Source organism: Lutra lutra, chromosome 5, assembly GCF_902655055.1.
Source record: "Lutra lutra chromosome 5, mLutLut1.2, whole genome shotgun sequence".
NCBI classification, from domain to species: Eukaryota; Metazoa; Chordata; class Mammalia; order Carnivora; family Mustelidae; genus Lutra; species Lutra lutra.
This window is the reverse complement of record NC_062282.1, coordinates 107,162,230-107,181,242: the sequence shown is the minus strand read 5'-3', so window position 1 is coordinate 107,181,242 and position 19,013 is coordinate 107,162,230. Positions and strand designations below refer to the sequence as shown.

Sequence of the window (19,013 nt, the reverse complement as noted above, 5' to 3'; positions counted from 1 at the left end):
TTCCCCCCACTCTATGTTTCCCTAGATATAGACTGTAGCACTGCAGAGTGGTCTTGAAATTAATCCAATGACACAGGGGGATATGACTAAATTTGGGACATCTCATGTGTTAATGTTAGAGGGATAAAGACATATTCTTAGATATCACAAAAACTAGTAATTAGCATTCCTCATTTCCAAGTACATTATATTCAAGACAAGGTGACATTAATTCACTCTCAAGCAATCTGAAAAATGACAGTGGTTTATATATTTCCACGTAGATGAAAAATGATTTTTAAACTAGCCAAAACTTTTAATCATCTCTTAATCAGCTTTTCTGTCACATTAAATTTCATTTAAAATGTCTGAAAAGAATAAAAGACAAAGATTTTTATAACTCACTTTCCCACATGCTCGGCAGTGGTGTCGCCGTTTTGTAAATGTAAATTTGACTTGGCAGTTCATACAGTTTGGAGCTTCTGAATCAGGAACCCAAGTAGGTTGTTTCTGGCCCAAAACCATGCCTTCTTTGCAAGTGTTTACTGGTAGAGATTCTTCATTCACAGTTACAAAAGTGGATCCACCTTCAAAATTACTTTCTATATCGATGTAATTAGAGTTGAAGCTAACCTGAGGATCAGTTGTAGAATCGGTAGTACAAGTGGTTGGAACAATCATATTTGCTACGCTGGGCTCACTTTCAGGCGTATTTGGAACATCTGGTTTATTTGGTTCCTTTGAACCCCTTGGTCTTGATGGAATGTTAAACAACTGCTTTGGTCTGGCCCCCCCAACATGAACAGATTGACTGTTAATATCAGAGACTGATAATTCATTTGTAATCTCAGGTTTACTGTTAGATAACCCTTGTTCAACTGGAATTGTACTTTTTTCCCCTAAAGAAAGGCCACCGTTTTCTGTAGTATTCTGTTTATCAACTGTTTCACAAATCATATTAATGCCAGGACTTTCTCCAGTAGCGCCTGTTTCAGCATTGAAATATGTATTACTGACGTTCCTATCATCTGGGCCTTTCATGTCTATCTGATTCATTTGAGATTTTGAGTCATTCACACTTTCTTCAAACGATTTTATGTTACTGGTCTGAAGATACTGTTCAGTCAGAAAGGCATCAAGTTCAGCATCACTAATTAGTGCACCACTTTTCATGCCTTCATCAATATTAAAATAATCTAAGTCTTGCCCATCGATATCATTGCCTGAAAAAGGGAGATTATCACAATGATCAGGAAACTCTGGGGCATTAGCACCAGAAGCCTCCATCTGAGATTCTGTAGCTGTAGAAGAATTTGCATTACCAGGGTGATCCAAAGACTCAACTCTGATTATCATCGGGTTGGACTCTACCTTTCTATTTCCCACCTGTTCCATTATGTTTTTACATTTTTCTTGTTTCAAAAGATTAGTCTCCTCCAATGGTTCCCCATCCAGAATAACACTCTTCTGTATTTCTTCATGTACTGGCACTGCATCTTGTATGTTGTCTTTATGTTCATTCTGTGGTAAACAATCACCATGTGCTTTACTTTCAATTAATGATCCACACAAAGACCCAGGTACTGGAAGACAGGTCAGTGAGGAGTATACCTCTTCACCTGAAACATGTAGAGCTGGAGAGGAATCTTGAGTTACATCTTGATTATCATCTTTAAGATTTACATCTCTTGAGCCTTCTTTTGCAGACTGTTTTATAACTATAGCAGTCCTATCTTCCTGAAAGGAAAAGTCTGGTAATTTGAAACTTTCATCTTTTGCATTTGAATCATTTAAGTATAAATCTTCATTTTCTGGAAAACTGCAAGGCAAAGCACTTGTGCGGTCTCCTTCTACTAAACATTCTGTGGCAGCTATGACTGCCACGTCTACTTCCTCTTTTACCAAACCATTATCGGCTTTCAGTAATTCACATGGCTGGTCCTTGTGTTGTAGACTGTCTTTGGCATCAAACATTTTGGAACTTTGTTGAGTCAAAGCAGATGGCATGTTAAAATCAACAACTGGTTCTAACTGATTAAAGATCTTTTTATCCTTTAAATTCTCTTTCACACTATAATTACATGAATCTGAAGTTGCTGTATCTACTTTTGTACCCAATTCTTCAGTCTCACTAATTTCTCTGTTTTGTAATTCAGAGTTGACATCATTCTGTTCCTCTCTGACATGGTCCACTGAAGAAGCACAAAGAGTTTCTGACACTGAAGATAAATCCAATCCAATCAAAGAATCTGCACTAGACTTAAAATCATCTGGCAATAACTGTTTAATATCTTCTTCACTATTAGTTACATGAACTAAGTTACCCATGTCACTTATCAGATCACAGACAGGTTTACTACATCGTCCCATATAGAGAGGCTGGATATCATGTGAAGTGCCACCATCCACAGAAGAAAGGAGATCAAGTCCTGTTACATTTTTTTCATTTTGTATGGAAGCTAGTCCCTCAAGTGTTTTGTTAAGGGAAATCTGATTTGTTTCATAGCATGTTTCTGATGAGGCACAACAATTAATGCATTGTTGATCCTTTGGTAGCAGTGAAGTCAGCTGTGAGGAAGCCAACTCCGAAGAAACTGAACAGTGGTTAGAATCATATGCGTTTTGCTCATCTTGGCGATAATCTTGTTCATCTAATTAAAATAGAGATATAATGTTATTCAGGAAAGCCAAAGCAAAATTATCACAAATACGTTTTTTAAGATTCCTAAACTAACTAAACTTTTGTTTAGATCAGAAATAGATTACTCTCTTACGAAATGATAATAATCTCCAAAAGTAGTTTTATTTAAACTACTTGGGGTTTTTACTTTTCAGTGTAGATGTCAAGTGTGATAGAAGTTCCACTCAAAATAACTCAGGTGCACTATAAAAACCAGACTGAGGTAGAGCTGAAAAACAATCCAACCTCTTGGTTCTCTCTCTGGTTTCCTAGTCTTCATTATTAGATGAGTAAAATATCTCTCATATTAATGAAATACCAGTTTATATAAAGTTTTTAAGCTGCTTTTAGCTGGCTCGTATGTTGATTTTTTAAGATTTTATTTATTTATTTGACAGAGAGGAATCACAAGTAGGCAGAGAGCCAGTCAGATCCCCTCTGAGCAGAAAGCCCACACGGGGCTCAATCCCAGAACCCTGAGATCATGACCTGAGCCGAAAGTAGAGGCTTAACCCACTGAGCCACCCAGGCCCCTCGTATGTTGATTTTAAAGGTCTTTTAGTTAAATTTGTATCTGTAGAGAAAACTTTTACTTTCTTTACTTCTATTTCTGGCTATTGGTTCTATTCAGTATAAGAACAGACTAGTATGTTAAAATGAAATGTGAACTTACACAATATGACCATGTGACCAAAACTGAAACCAAATTTTGCTAAGAGTACTCTATATCTGGGATAACTGAATCACAGACACTTAAAATTTCTTTAGTATCAAAAATTAAAAACCAACAAACCTGGATTCTGTTCAAAGTCATCAAGGAGTTTGTCCAAGTCACTGACTGCTGCTTTAAAATAACTGTCCATCCTTCTTGTACACTTATTCAGAATTTAATCCTTATATGCCTAGAAAATAAAAAGTTATGAAAGTTTGTTTAATTCTCTAACATATAAATATTATGCCATCTCCTGAATACCAAGAAACATAAGAAAAAGATACAAACTGCTTTGAGTAATCTATAATTTAGTTGGGGAAACTGCCTCCTTATATACAAAATGACATGAAAACCAACTGTAACAACAATACATACATACACTATTGTAAATTTTAAAAGACTTATCTAAGTAACTCATGTTACATAAGTTACATAAGTCAAAGAATTCATAATTCAAAGTTAAAAATAGTTGTAAGTACCATATGCCAAATATAAGACAAAAATATAAAACATACTACATACAAATAAAAATACTTCATACAAAAACTTGTGGGATTCAGCAGAAGTGGTACTTCAAATGCTTAGAGCTTTAGATGCTTATATCAGAACAGAAAAAAGCTTAAAGACTAATAAACTAAGAGCAGGAGTTAAAGAAATAGAAAATGAACATACGAAAGAGGTACAAATAAGTTAGTTTTACAAATAAAGGAGATAAACCAACTCCACAAATGAGCCCGACACCTTAAAGGAATCTATCAATGACTAAAGGGATAAAATCAAAAGGGCAAGTAGCCTAATTGATAGGGGGCTTTTACCATCTTAAATGGGACAACCAAACATCAGACGAATGAAGGCTACAAAGTACTGAACCCAAATCAAATAGATAAAAAACCAAGAGATCACAATGATACTAAAAACAAAAACAGATAACACCACTCATTAGAGGGTTGCCAGGGCACAAACTTATTACTCTGAGAGTTCATATATTAAGGGAAAAGAGCCAATAATTTATCCACCCCTTTATTTACAAAATGTACTTTAGAATAATAAAGTAGCTGCTGAGGGAAATTTCTTTAGATAAGAATTCCAATCAATAAATACAGATGGGTATTAAAATTTTAAAAATTATCTCTTGGAAATCCTTAATGCAACTAACGGACTAGGCAATGGTTATCAATATATTCTAGAAGTGTGAGATGAAAAGTTGGAGGGTAACTTTTATAATGGTGGGAATAGGCAAACACATCTGACTTCCACTAATCAATTTTACCATCAATAAATGAGGAAGACCCAAACATTATGTGCCTGGTAAGATACAACATCACATATAATGTATTCCTGCCCCAAAAAACTGAACCTGAATCTAATCAAGCATTTAGAACTGAGTATTTATAGGAAATCCAAGCATAGAGGGACAAGTTAGGTGATATCAAAATAAAGCAGTCAGCTAAACCCAGAAAGTGAAACACTGTACAGCAATGTCCCTCACATGGTCTCTGGCGAATAATCTTTTTTTAAAAAAAAAATTTCCAGGGGCGCCTGGGTGACTCAGTGGGTTAAGCCGCTGCCTTCGGCTCGGGTCATGATCTCGGAGTCCTGGGATCGAGTCCCGTATCGGGCTCTCTGCTCAGCGGGGAGCCTGCTTCCTCCTGTCTCTCTGCCTGCCTCTCTGCCTGCTTGTGATCTCTCTCTGTCAAATAAATAAATAAAATCTTTAAAAAAAAAAAAATTTCCAATCTGTTCCATACTGTTACCTTTTTAAAGCTCAATAAAAACAACACAAATTTTGCAGTAATACATACAAACAAAAAAATAGACATTATGAAGCACATGTGAAAAGTTGCCTGGGGTGAGGAATAGTAAGAAGTGAGAAATAGGGGCACCTGGGTGGCTCAGTGGGTTAAAGCCCCTGCCTTCGGCTCAGGTCATGATCCCAGGGTCCCGGCATCAAGCCCGGCATCAGGCTCTCTGCTCAGCAGGGAGCCTGCTTCCCTTCTTCTCTCTCTGCCTGCCTCTCTGACTACTTGTGATCTCTGTCTGTCAAGTAAATAAAATCTTAAAAATAAAATTAAAAAAAAAAGTGAGAAAAACGAACAAATGAGAGTGTTTTACAAGATAGTTGCCATAAACTGAAAATACTTGAGGTCCAGAAAAAATAAGGATACTTTAAAGTGAGTTAAATAGATGTAACAAGCTTAAGAGAGACCTGAGTGAACTGGAAAACCTAACTGAAGAAATGACCTAAAATGCAGCCCAGAAAGACAAGAAAGAGGAAACTATAACAGGTGAAGAGACATCGATGGTAGAAGTCATCCATCATGGGAATGGAGTCCCATACGGAAGCTACAGAGCATGAAACAAGGATGCTTGAAAAGATAATCCTAGGAATTTTTCTAGAATTGATGAAAAACACAACTCAACAGATAAAGGTAACTCATACCAAGCAATTTAAATAAAGAGAAATTCACAAGTGACCACTCTGGAGTGACACTTTTGTACTCCAAAGATTGAGTACCCTTAGGAAAAGGTGATCTTAAAAGGAACAATAATTATGCTGGCAACAGGTAAACTTCAGAAGAATTTTCAGTAACAATGGTATGTCATCCTGATTTAACAAAGCACATTACTTCTTTTACCTCTATTTTTTTTTTAAGATTTTATTTATTTATTTGACAGACAGAGATCACAAGTAGGCAGAGAGGCAGGCAGATGGTGAGGGGGAAGCAGGCTCCCTGCTGAGCAGAGAGCCTGATGCGGGGCTCGATCCCAGGAACCTGAGATCATGACCCGAGCCGAAGGCAGAGGCTTTAACCCACTGAGCTACCCAGGCGCTGCTTTTACCTCTATTTTTAAATTGTGGTTATACCCTATATAATAGTATACAAAAACACAGACACCAAAACAAACAAAAGGAACTTGGAGAAAAAGACAATGCAGGAAATAGAAGAAAACTTCAAAGAAACTAATTAATATTCTCAGAAACATAACAATGCAACTATGACACAAGGATGGTAAGCCACAAATAAAGAATATATGGAGGGGGAAAAAGTGATCATGGAAAGTGATAGCAAAAATCTTAAAATTCAAAGTGGGGCTTGTTGGATGCAGTGAAAGCAGTGCTTAGAGGAGCATTTATAACATAAGTGCACAGGTTAAAAAAAGAAAGATCTAAAAATCAATTGTCTAAGTTTCCACCTTGGAAAACTAGAAAAAGGAGAGCAAGGAGAACTAAACAAGTAGAAACAAAGATAACAAAGAACAGAAAAGAAACCAATAGACAAATAGAAAACAAAACAAAACAAAACAAAACACTGAAACAAAAAACTCTTTTCTTTGGAAAAAAATCAGTAAAATTAATAAACTAGGCTAATCAAGAAAAGAGAGAAACACAAATTACCAGTATCAGAAAGAAAGGGGGGATATAACTACTGATGCTATGGACACTTAAAGGAAAATAAAGGAATATTATTAACAACTCTATGCCCACAAACTTGATAATCAGATGAAATGAACCAATTCCTTGGGAGACACAAGCTACCAAAACTCACACAGGAAGAAACAGATAACCCATGGGCTGCCTGGGTGGCTCAGTCAGTTAAACGTCTGCCTTCCACTCGGGTTATGATCCTACTCTGCAAGGGGCCTACTTCTCCCTCTCCCTCTGCCTCCTGCTCTCCTTGCTTATGCACTCTCTGTCTGACAAATAAATAAATAAAATCTTAAAAAGAAACAAAAAAGAAAAAGAAACAGATAACTCAAACACCCCTGTATCTATTAATGAAACGGAACCAATAATTAGTAACCTTCCATAAAACAAATAACCAGATCCAGGTGGCTTCACTGGTGAATTTTACCAAACATTTAAGGAAGGAAGAAAAATATATTTCATAATCTCTTTCTGAAAAAGGAAGAAGAGGGAACCCTTCCTAATTCACTTATAAGACCAGCATTACTCTAATACCAAAACCAAATAAAAACAGTACAAGAGGGGCGCCTGGGTGGCTCAGTGGGTTAAGCCGCTGCCTTCGGCTCAGGTCATGATCTCAGGGTCCTGGGATCGAGTCCCGCATCGGGCTCTCTGCTCAGCAGGGAGCCTGCTTCCCTCTCTCTCTCTCTGCCTGCCTCTCTGCCTACTTGTGATCTCTCTCTGTCAAATAAATAAATAAAATCTTAAAAAAAAAAATTACAAGAAAGGCAAACTACAGACCAATATTGCTCATGAACACAGACATAAAAATCCTCAACAAAATATTAGCAAGTAGAATCCAACAATGTATGAAAAGAATTATACATGACAACCAAGTGGGATTTATCCAAGTATGCAAGGTTGGTTCAACCTCTGAAAATTAATTAATATAATCTACCATATCAACAGGATAAGAAGAGTTATATAATCATATTGATGGATGCAAAAAAAAAAAAAGGCATCTGACTACCTAACATCTGCTCATGATAAAAACTCTCAGCAAATTATGAGCAGAGGGGAACTTCTTCAATTTGATGAAGAGTATTTAGAAGGTATCTACTGCTAACATTATACATTATGATGAGAAACTGGATGCCTTTCCACCAAAGACTGGGATCAAGGAAAGGATATTTTCTCTCACAACTCCTATTAGACATAGTACTGAAATGAAATACCCCCCCCCACCCAGTGCAACATGAAAAGGGAATAAAAAGTACACCATTTGGAAAGGAATAAATAAAATTGTCTCTATTTGCAATGACATGATTTTCAATGTAGAAAATCCTCAAAACTCACCCCCTGAAATAGAGTAATGAATACAGCATGGACATAGGATACAAAGTTAATAACAAATATCAAATGCATTCCTATATATGAGCAAGATAACAACTGGAATTTGGAATTTTTTTAAAAATGCCATTTATGATAGGACCTCAAAAAAATTAAATACTTAGGTATAAACTTAATAAAATATATAAAGGACCTATATGTGGAAAGCTACAAAATACTAATAATAAAAATCAAAGATCTAAATAAGTGGGAGATATATTCTATTGTCAGGGATAGGTAGACTCAATATTGTTAAGATGTCAGTTCTCAGTGCAACCCAATCAAGACACTAGCAAGCTATTTTGTAGGACTTAGGAAACTCAAAATTCTCAAGTGTATATGGAAAAGAAGACAGAATAGCCAACATAATGCTGAAAAAGAAGAGCAAATTGGGACAACTCACTCTGATTTTAAATTTAGAAGGCTACAATAATCAAGGTAATATACTACTGGCAAAAGAATAGACATATAGATCAATGGAAAAGAATAGAGAACTGGGAAATAAATCTACACAAATACAGTCAATGCATCTTTGACAAAGGGGCAAAGGCAATTCAAAGGAGAAAGGCTAGTCTTTTCAACAAGTGGTGCTGAGAAAACTGGACATCCCTATGCAAAAATATGAGCCTAGAAACAGACTTTACACCTGAATGTTTTTAAAATGGATAAAAGACCTAAATGTATTTAAAATGGGTAATAAACCTATATGTAAAGTTCAATATTATAACACTTCTTGAGAAAAACATGAGAAAATCTACATTAGCTTGGGTTTGGTGAGGAGTTTTTAAATGTAAAAATGGCATGATCCATGAAAAAAAATGATTAAGCTGGACCTTATTAAAACTAAAAACATCTGCTCTGAAAAGGGCACTGTTAAAAGAATGAGAGGAAAAGCCACATCCTGGAAGATAATATTTGCAAAATACCTATCTGATAAAGGACTTGTATCCAAAGTCTACAAAAAAACACCTAATGTTAAATAATTAGAAAACCAACGATCCAGTTAAATGGGCAAAAGTTCCAAACAGACACCTCACCAAAGAAGATACACAGCTATCAAAGAAACATATGATAAAACACTCCACATCGTTTGTCTTTAGGGACTGCAGATTAAAACAATGATACCATTTTACATCAATTGCAATGGCTAAAATCCAAACAACTGACAATACCAAATGCTGCAAGGGTGCCAATCAGCAGGAACTCTATTTACTTCGGGTGGGAATGCAAAATGGTACACCCACTTTAGTTTGTCTCTTACAAAACTATAGTCTTACTATATGATCCAGCATTCATACTACTAGATATTTACCCAACTAATTTATAAAGATTTATGTCCACACATGAACTTAGGTGTGATTGTTTATAATGGCTTTATTTATAAGGGCCAAAATTTGGAAGTATTCAAAATGACCTCCAGTAAGTAATAGATAAATAAACTGTTACATTCAAGCAATGGAATACTATTCAGTGATATAAAGAAATGAGCTAACAAGCCACAGAAAGGCATAGATAGTTTTAAATATGTATTGCTACGTAAAAGCAGCCCATTTTTAAAAATCTACACACTGGGGCCACCTAGGTGGCTCAGTCAGTTAAGCATCTGCCTTTGGCTCAGGTCATGATTTCAGGGTCCTGGAACTGAGCCCCGAGTTGGGCTCCCTGCTCAGCAGAGTCTGCTTCTCCCTTTGCCCCTTCCCCACTGCTTATGCTTGCCCTCTGTCAAATAAATAAAAATCTTAAAAAAAAATTTTTTTAAATCTACACACTGTACATAGGACTTCTGAGTTGGCTCAGTTGGTTAAGCATCTGACCTCTTGGCTCAGGTCAGGATCTCAGGGTCATGAGCTTGAACCCTGCATTGGGTGCCATGCTGGGTGGGAGACTGCTTAGGATTCCCTCAGCCCTTCCCCAGCTGCTTGCTTTATCTCTATCTACAACAAAAACAAACCAAAAACCAAAAACCAAAAAACACTACATACCATACCATTCTAATTGTATGACATTCTGGAAAAGTCAAAACTACAAAGAGAGTAAACACATAAGTGATCACTAGTGGTTTGGGGTAAGGGATAGGATGAACAGGTAAAGCACAGTGGATTTTTTTAGGGTGGTGAAACTATTTTGTATGACACTATAGTGATGAAAACAAGACATTAAGCATTTGTCAGGTTACAGCACAAAGAATAAACCTTAACATACTCAAATATTAAAAAATTATTTAGAAAACTGGGTGATTTCAGAATGGAATGCTGAATGTGAGAAAAGAGCCAAATTTATTACAAATATATAAAACAACCTTACTGAAAGGGGTGGAGGAATATAGTGCTACCTTTGGAAATGAGGGAGTCTGTAAGGCTGAAGGAACACAAGCATTATTCTCTAGTTCATAAAGCTGTTTCCCAAGGGGGTATGCGTTAACAATTCTGAACCATTATACACGTATACTGGATTGAAAAAGTAATTGGATAGCTGATGACAGGAGCCAGGTTTCTCACTGTTGGAAGGGAAGGTTAGATAAGCAAAAGAGAAGGAAGCTAAAATGATCCACATGGTAATGGATTTGAATTGGAGACATTGGTATAAACTCATAGGTAGCTTAATATGGATAGAGATGGTTACATATCTGTCCTAATTTTTTACTTGAAATACTTATAGATATTAGTATAAACATGTATATCTCTTGCTCTGTTAGCTGACAGGGCCTAGAACCAAGACATCATACTTAGCACCCAGAACATGGTTTCTCCAACAAAAGGAACCAAGGCTCCTTGGAGAAATGGCTGACTCTAAGATTGGGGCAGAAAATATACAAGATGAGCATGGAGCATCTTGTAATCCCAGAAGTAAAGTGCATGTACACATGCATGCATGGATGTATACACGCATACAATGAAGGAGGTATGTCAAAAGAATACAGGAGTCAACTGGAAGAGCTCCCAAAGGCCAAAGCTAGAAATTTGAACAATAAAACATATAAACTAGTACAGGCTTATTACCCATAGCATTAAAAAAAATGAGTTCATACTGAGATAAATAAACAGGGAACAAGATAAATCTCCCACACAGAAAAGTTCTAAATAATTTGCATAGATACTTTGCTCTCAAGGAAGTGCAACATAACTCCCTGCTCTTTAAGTGTGCTGCACATATTTTCTTCTTAAGAGTACAGTACAGAAAGGGAGAAAAAATAACTTCATAGTGAAGAAACCTGACCAACTCTACCTCAAGCCATTGGATCAAAGAAAACATCAACAGTGTTAAGTCATGTTGACAATATGTACCCTTGATATGATGTGATGACAATGGCATCTTATCTTGTTGTCTTCCTCCTAAAACACAGTACCCCAATCTAATTATGAGAAAAACATCAGAAAAACCACATGTGACATTCTTCTCAATAGTGGACTAGTATCAAAACTCTCAAGAAAATAAAAAACAGAACATCTGAGAAACTGTCACAACAAAGAGGAACCAAAGGAGACAAGACTAATCAGGGTAATGTGGTATCTTGGATAAACTCCTAGATCAGAACGTATTAGGGAAAAATTGAAGAAATGTGAATAAAGTATGGACTTTGGTTAATACTAAGGTATCAATACTGGTTCACTCATCATGATAAGTGTACCATATTAATGTAATATGTAATAATAGGGAAACTGGGTAGGGGAGTAAATGGTAACTCTCTGGACTATCTTCCCAATAATCCTATAAATCTAAAACTGTTCTAAAATAAAAAGATTTTTTTTTAATGAAGTGAAGGCATTGGAAAATAAACTTAAGAAAATATCCTAGAGAGTAAAACAAAAAGAAAGGGAAAGAAAATAAGAAGAAAGATTAGAAATTTAATCTAATGAGGTCTGATACTCAAGTAACAAGAAGTCCAGGAAAAAAAAAAAAAGTATAGGAATAAACAAAGGAAGAAATTGTCAAATACAATACCTCAGAACTGAAGGATATGATCACCAGGTGGAAAAAGCCCAGTCAAGGCCCAACACAATGAATGAAAAATCCTTAGAGAGCCTCATCATTGTGAAATTTCAGAATACCTGAGTGATTTACAGAAAGATCAACCCATTTCAGGCTGTAACAGCATCCCCCACCTTTCCCCTACACTCTTGACCTCCCCATCCCATCCTGTTCACCTTTGTCTCTGTTCTAAAGCATTCATTTAACTTTACAACCTTCTAACTTTTTGTATAATATATTTATTATATTGTTTACCATCTGGAACAACTCGTCCCTCCAAGAAATTAAGCTGCATAAGGGTAGATATCTTGTATTTTTGTTCACCAATATATTCAAAGTATCTTGAGCAATGCCTGCCACAAAAATTACGCTTACTACAAACCTGGTGAATAAATATAAAAGTTTCCAGAGAGCAACAGCAGGTCACATATAAAGGAATGGTTATCGTATCTGGCACTGGACTTCTCAGCAGCAACATTAGAAGGTAGAAAACAATGGAACCATGCATCCAAAATTCTAAAAGTAAATTATTTACAACCTAGAATTCTATATTCAGCTAGTATGAGGGCAGAATTTTAAAAAACATATTTAGACAGGCAAGAATCTAAAAACACTGCCTCCCCTTCAGTCTTTCTCAGGGGCCTACTAGAATATGTATTCTATCAACATGAGGGAGACAACAAGAAAGAGGAAGGGCTGAAGTCGGAAACAGGCTATTCAACACAGGGAGAGACAAATGCAATGCACAGATGATCATAAAAGGACATACCTCAAAGACAGCCATGCAACAATAGGCCTAGAAAGCAAGGCAAGACTACAGATGCAGAGTGGTAGGCAATTACAGGAAAGATGTTACAAAACAAACAACAGACATTTTGAATCTACCAAAAGGAGATTTACATATTTTGTCTGAAGTGTTGTTAAAGTTATGGGCGCCTGGGTGGCTCAGCTGGTTAAGCAACTGCCTCCAGCTCAAGATCCCAGAGTCCCAGGATAGAGTTCCGCATTGGGCTCCCAGCTCCACAGGGAGTCTGCTTCTCCCTCTGACCTTCTCCTCCCTTATACTCTCTCTCACTCTCTCTCAAATAAATAAATATAATCTTTCTTTAAAAATTAAAAAGTTAATTAAGTAATTAAAGTTATAAAGGAAGGGTGCCTGGCTGGCTCAGTCAGTGGAGGGTGCAGCTCTTGATCTTGGGGTTGCAGGTTTGAGCCTCACACTGGGGGTAGAGATTACTTAAATAACATCTTAAAATATATAGGATACATTAAAAAGATATAAAACATACATTCGTAAAGATACATAAGAGGTAGATAATACAGAAGAACTAAGGTAGGGAGAGCTGGGTGGCTCAATCAGTTAAACGTCTATCTTCAGCTCAGGTCATGACCTGGGATGGAGTCCAACATGGGCTCCTTGTTCAACAGGGAGCCTGCTTCTCCTTCTGCCTGCCATTCCCCCTGCTTGTGCACTCTCTCTCTCACAAATAAATAAATAAAATCTTAGAAAAACAAAACAAAACTAAGGTAATTATAAACTCTAGGGAAAAAACCCAAAATATTATATTACAAACAAATAGTACAATATACCTGGCTTACCTGTACACATTATGCACATGGTTAAATGATGTAAACACTAAATAGTCATTTAATTAAAAATTAGCATGGAACTAATCTGCAAATAAGAGATGATGAAAAGTGCAATGTTTAAAGGTGGAGGCTTGTGTAACAAACCTAAATTCTCATCTCCTATAATAGGAAATTGGTAAATAATACTTAAAACTGCAGTAGGATGGGGAGATAGCTGTAAAAGTAAGCAGGTTATTTAAAAACCTAGAGGTGAAAAAGAGCTGAACAAAAAATAAAGAGCTGAATAGTCTATTCACTCTGCAGGAGCCTTTCTCAGCAAGGGTTCTATTAGAGAATGAAGCCTTAATGCCCTAAGGCATCCATTTTAGGTAAGGAACTACCTTCTTTCCGATGCTTAAAAGTGTTACTAGTTTTAAACCATCACGGGGGGGGGGGGGGGGGGGGGGGGGGGGGGTTTAAGGAAACTGTACTGCAACTTATGTTCCAGATGAGGAACACTGATTGAAAAAGTGAAAAAGGCTGCTTCTGCAGAGTGGGATTCAGGAGAGAGGACTGGGGCAAAAGATTATTACTTTTCATTTTAAGCCCTATAGTCTTATTTTACTCTTTAAATTACGTACAAGTATCCCTTTGATAAACATTAACATTACATTAAGAAATATAATAGCAAAAAGTAGTAAAGGAACTTTGAATATAGAACATATTAAAAACATAAAGCACAGAAATGAGAATCATAGGAATCTAGAAATAGTCTCTCATTAGAAAAAAAATTTTTCTAAAAAAGTATGGAATTCATGGAAAACCTATTTACAGAGTCATCTCTATACAGCACTGTACTACTAAGCTTTATGTCATCTGAGGTGCCTAAAAAGGTGCAGAAAAGGTAAGATAAATAATAACACAATTCAACAATTTATATAAGATATAAGTACTGTACATGAAACCTTTTAACATGAAATTTGAAGCTGCACATACTTCCCATTTCATTCAACTAAGATGTACTTAGCGTGCCAGTAATCTACCACATACACTAAGAATACAAAAGGAATATAAGATATACTCCCTATTCTGAAGAAGTTTATTTATGTGTACATATGATAACCTATTTTATTTAGGTAATATTTCTACTCACCTGACCATTTATGTACTCTCAGATTTACAATAAAAAATTTACAGCATTTTACAAAAAATGGTTTTAAAGCATCTCTTCATGATTTAAAAAAAAAAAGTGGCAGCAACATAGAAGATTAACCAGAAAACCAACAAAACCAATAGGAAGGAGACTCCTAAAATGGTTCAGATGAGAGATGATGAGGGCAAAGCAGAAGGAAAGGAGATCTATAGCAAAGTGGCTAAAGAGTGGGAAATTCTGGAGGGTGAAAGCAAGGGAGAAAGCTAGCATTACTGCCAGGTTTCCATCATGGGTGACTGGGTAGATGGTGGTACCACTGACCATGACAGGCGATACAGAGAAGAGTAGGACTGAGGGAAAACATGAGTTCACATTTGGACTATTGTCTGCAGTACCTTGAGAACATCCTGGGGGAGATGTCCAATAGGCAGTTGAATATAAGGATCTGGAATGCAGGAGAAAAGTCTGAGATAGATAAAAGATTTGGGAACTGGCAACACATACCTGTTAATGGATAAGATTACCTAGGAAGAGCATATAGAAAAGGACAGGAGCCTGACATCAGGTAACTAAAGATTACAATAAATGTCCCTAAAGCCCTTCTGGATAAAACTTTCCCAGAGTTATATGTACTTCTATAGGATAATAGCCAATATATAATGCTAAATGACAAAAAAATCAAACTGCAAAACATCATGCACAGTACAAACCCATTTTTACAAATAAGTTGTTAAAAAAAAAAGTATTAGCAAAAAGACACAGAAGAAAAATATGGACGGCCAACACCAAACTGTTAATGATAGTATCTGTGATTATGCAGGTCTTTCATATCCACATTATGCATCTCTACAGTATTTTAGTTTTGTCTTGTTTTTGTTTTTTTTTTTTTTACAAAAATGCACTACTTCTGTAAACAGGAGAAAAGATAATTTTGTTCCTTTCCTAAAAAAAGTATAGTGATCCTTAAAATATAAAAAAAAATAATGAAAATCTGTTAGAAAAACACATTGACATTGGACTATAAATGGGCAAATAGTACAAACAACTAATAAAATTATGAAAAAATATTCAAAGCACAATCTGTACTATCAATGTAATATGAGTTAGAACACATATCATTTGTTGCCTACTAAATCAGAACACAATTTTTCTTTTTAGCAATCTCCACACCCAACATGAGGCTCAAACTCACAATCAAAAGTTACATGATCAACTGAGCCAGTCAGCCACCCCCATAATTTTTTTAATAATAAAAGTGCTCAATGTTTGTAAGAGTATGATAAAAAGAACATCTCAGATACTACTGATAGTAAACTGGTATACCCTCTCAGAAAAACAATGTAACAACATGTATCTACAGTCCCAAAGAGATTCCATTTGATATTAACGATTCTTTTTAAAAATTTAAGAAAATAATCCAAAGCAACTGAAAACATGCAAAGATATTTCATCAAATCATTAATTGAAACCATCTAAACCCCAACATTAAGACACAAAAGAAAATTACCCAGGCGTCCAAAGTTAATTCTACTTTTAGAGAAACATTTGCAATTGTGTGGGGGAACACATCACAAATAACTTTCAACTTGAAATGTTCCTAATAGTGCAAAATTGTGGAAGAACCTAACAGTACATTAATACAATAATTAAATCATCTTTCTCAAATTGGTCTGAGGACCCCTGGAAGACCTCAGAACTTTTTAGGGGGTCAGCGGGGTCCTTCCTCTTCCAAACACCTATCTATGCATGGCTGGATTTTGCTAATGTGCTTTAGCAGACAAGACAACCCACCAGATTAAAGGGAGAAGCAAATAAGAGAATCCAGCTGTCTTCTACAAAGCCAGACATTAGTGATCTGCAAAAATAAAAAACAATGCCACCCGTCTCACTAAATTTTTTAAATATATTTTTCAGAAATATTTAATTCAACATGTGAAGGGCTTTTAATGCATAATTTTTGGAAACTTTCTGAGTTTTAATTTATAAAATACTAAATATATTGCATTAAGAGAAACTCTTTTAGTTCTCAATTTTTTAATTTGTAAAGGGATCCTGAGACCCACTGGGTTAAAAAACTGTGATACTATCATATTATGTAACATTGGGATTATAATTAAGTGGGAACGGAGCTTTATCTGTAATGTAATTGTTTCAAAAGATATTTTGCTCATGCATTACTTGTATAATCAAACATCAAGTTATACTTATTAAGATTTTTAAAAACATAGGTAACACTTAAATTTAAGCGAGAAAAGCAGATAATCCAACTCTATAAAATCATCATAATTAAGAAAATGCCACGAGAAAAAAAACCTGGAAGGTAAAAAGTCAAAATATTAACTGGTTGATTATCTTTAAATGGTGAAATTATGGCTTATTATTTTTTCGTAATCTTTATTATGTTTAAGATTTTGTTCTGGACCCTAAGCATGCAGTTTAATATCTACGGGAGGGAAAAAAAGGGAGAAATGGGGTGAAAAAAATATATAGTTTTCCTGGGTCAAAAACCATTACACTTCCGCCAATTCAGAAGACAACAAGCTCAAAATAATAATTTAAGGAAGCTAAATCGACGAACCAATTTCCTATTTTGTTAAATGAAAAAGATGAACTTATCAAGTGTATGGACTGGTTTCCATTCGAGTCAAACAAACAAGGACACTCAGTCTGGAATAATTTGCTATCACGGTAGTACAAGTAAGTTAATAGTTTAAAAGTCAGGTCATCTTTCAGAATTTTTCAGAGGTGCCAAAGAAAAGGGAGGAAAAAAGAACACCGCCGCATCCTTCTGTCCAAAATGATGAGAAAATGCATCGGTGCGAGAATGGGGTTTGCGAAAGAACAAGGGCAGTGATGACAGATTCTGCTAGAGCCGAGTCCTCCCAGCGCAGAAACTACCTCTCCGCGGGAACCACAGTCCCTTCAGGTAGGCACAGCCCCTTCCCTGGCGGGACACCCTTCTCCCTACACCCGCCGCGGACCCCTGGACGCTCCCTGGCAGCCCGATCACTCGAGGCGACTCGAGACGGTCGGGGTGGGTGGGACCCGGCAAAAAGCCGCTGAGATTGCCCTCCCTGCCCGGTCCGGCCCTCCAAGCTCTACAGAGCGGACGCGAGGTTTGAGGGTCGTGATTCCCTGTTCGACTCTGCGGCCTAGGAAAGAGAACAAGTCGGGGGCCCAGGCTCGGCCCTTGGAGGAAAAGGAGGGCCAAAGCCGGCACCCAGGTCGACGGGTCCAGCGGCCACCCCGCCCCCTCCGTGAGTGCAGCAGGAGTGAGGAGAGGCCAAGTTGCCTGTTAATGGGGCTCTTACCTCCCCACACCCCAGAGGAGCTCTCTGGGGACTCGATGCGACGCCGGGCAGAGGAATGAAGAGCGACCCCGGCCGGGAACCCCGGGGTGCGCTACGTCGGCTCAGGGTTTGTTTTCCCCCCGACCTGTTGGGGCGGGGGGTGTGGGGAAGAAGAGCTGAGAGCGCAGGCGCACAAGAGGCTTTCCTACGGCTCACAACCCCCCCCTCCCTCCGTGTCCACGGCCTCTGCCAGGTCCCGAAGCGCCTGCGCGCTGCTCTGCGGAGTCCGGGCTGTGGGTGCCGGGCTTCTTACCGGAAGTGCCTGGGAAGGTTGTGGGATGATGAGGCAGCTTGAAGACCGGCTTTAGATGAGGACTCGGTTTCCCACTAGACGCCTGGAAGCCGGAATCGGGAGGCAGACTGCGTCAGTGTCCGGCTTCCTTTGCCCTTCGTTGACCTAGACTCAGCTTCCCCCGCCCCCCTCCGCAGCTGGCGAGGCGCACCGGCCTGTACCGGACACGTCTGCCGCCGGGCAGCTAACCAGGCCTGCTCCCCAGAAAGCCTTTTTACTTCACCGAGGCCACCCTCCTCTTCCTCCCGGCCTCAACAAAAATGCTCCCACCCACCCCCGAGCTTCAAGCCTTTCAGCTTACTGCCTGTTCCCAACGCTGCTGCCCTTCCCTCTCGTTTAGTTCTGCTTTTCTAACAGTGACCACAAGGACAGCTGCCTCCCCGCGTCTAAGAACAAAAGCTAACCAACTGGAGAAATAAATGCTACTCAAGCGATGTATGTTTGTGCTTGTTAAGCTTTACTATTTTTACAAGTTTTCTATAAATTTAAATGAGGGAAGAAGAGATAATCTCTA

The 19,013-nt window shown here is 37.5% G+C and overlaps 1 protein-coding gene across 1 annotated transcript in view; it reads right to left on the bottom strand.

Annotated features, from left to right (window-relative positions):
• The window catches only part of ZFYVE16 (zinc finger FYVE-type containing 16), a 40,552-nt gene extending 22,181 nt beyond the window's left edge, over positions 1–18,371 (bottom strand). Inside the window, exons 1-3 of the mRNA XM_047731641.1 lie at positions 18,169–18,371; positions 3,453–3,561; positions 385–2,630 (exon numbers count right to left, since the gene is read on the bottom strand). Coding sequence (XP_047587597.1) covers positions 385–2,630; positions 3,453–3,522 — 2,316 coding nt within the window. The 5' untranslated portion in view covers positions 3,523–3,561; positions 18,169–18,371. The remainder of the gene's footprint in view (positions 1–384; positions 2,631–3,452; positions 3,562–18,168) is intronic.
• Between the last annotated feature and the right edge of the window lie 642 nt (positions 18,372–19,013).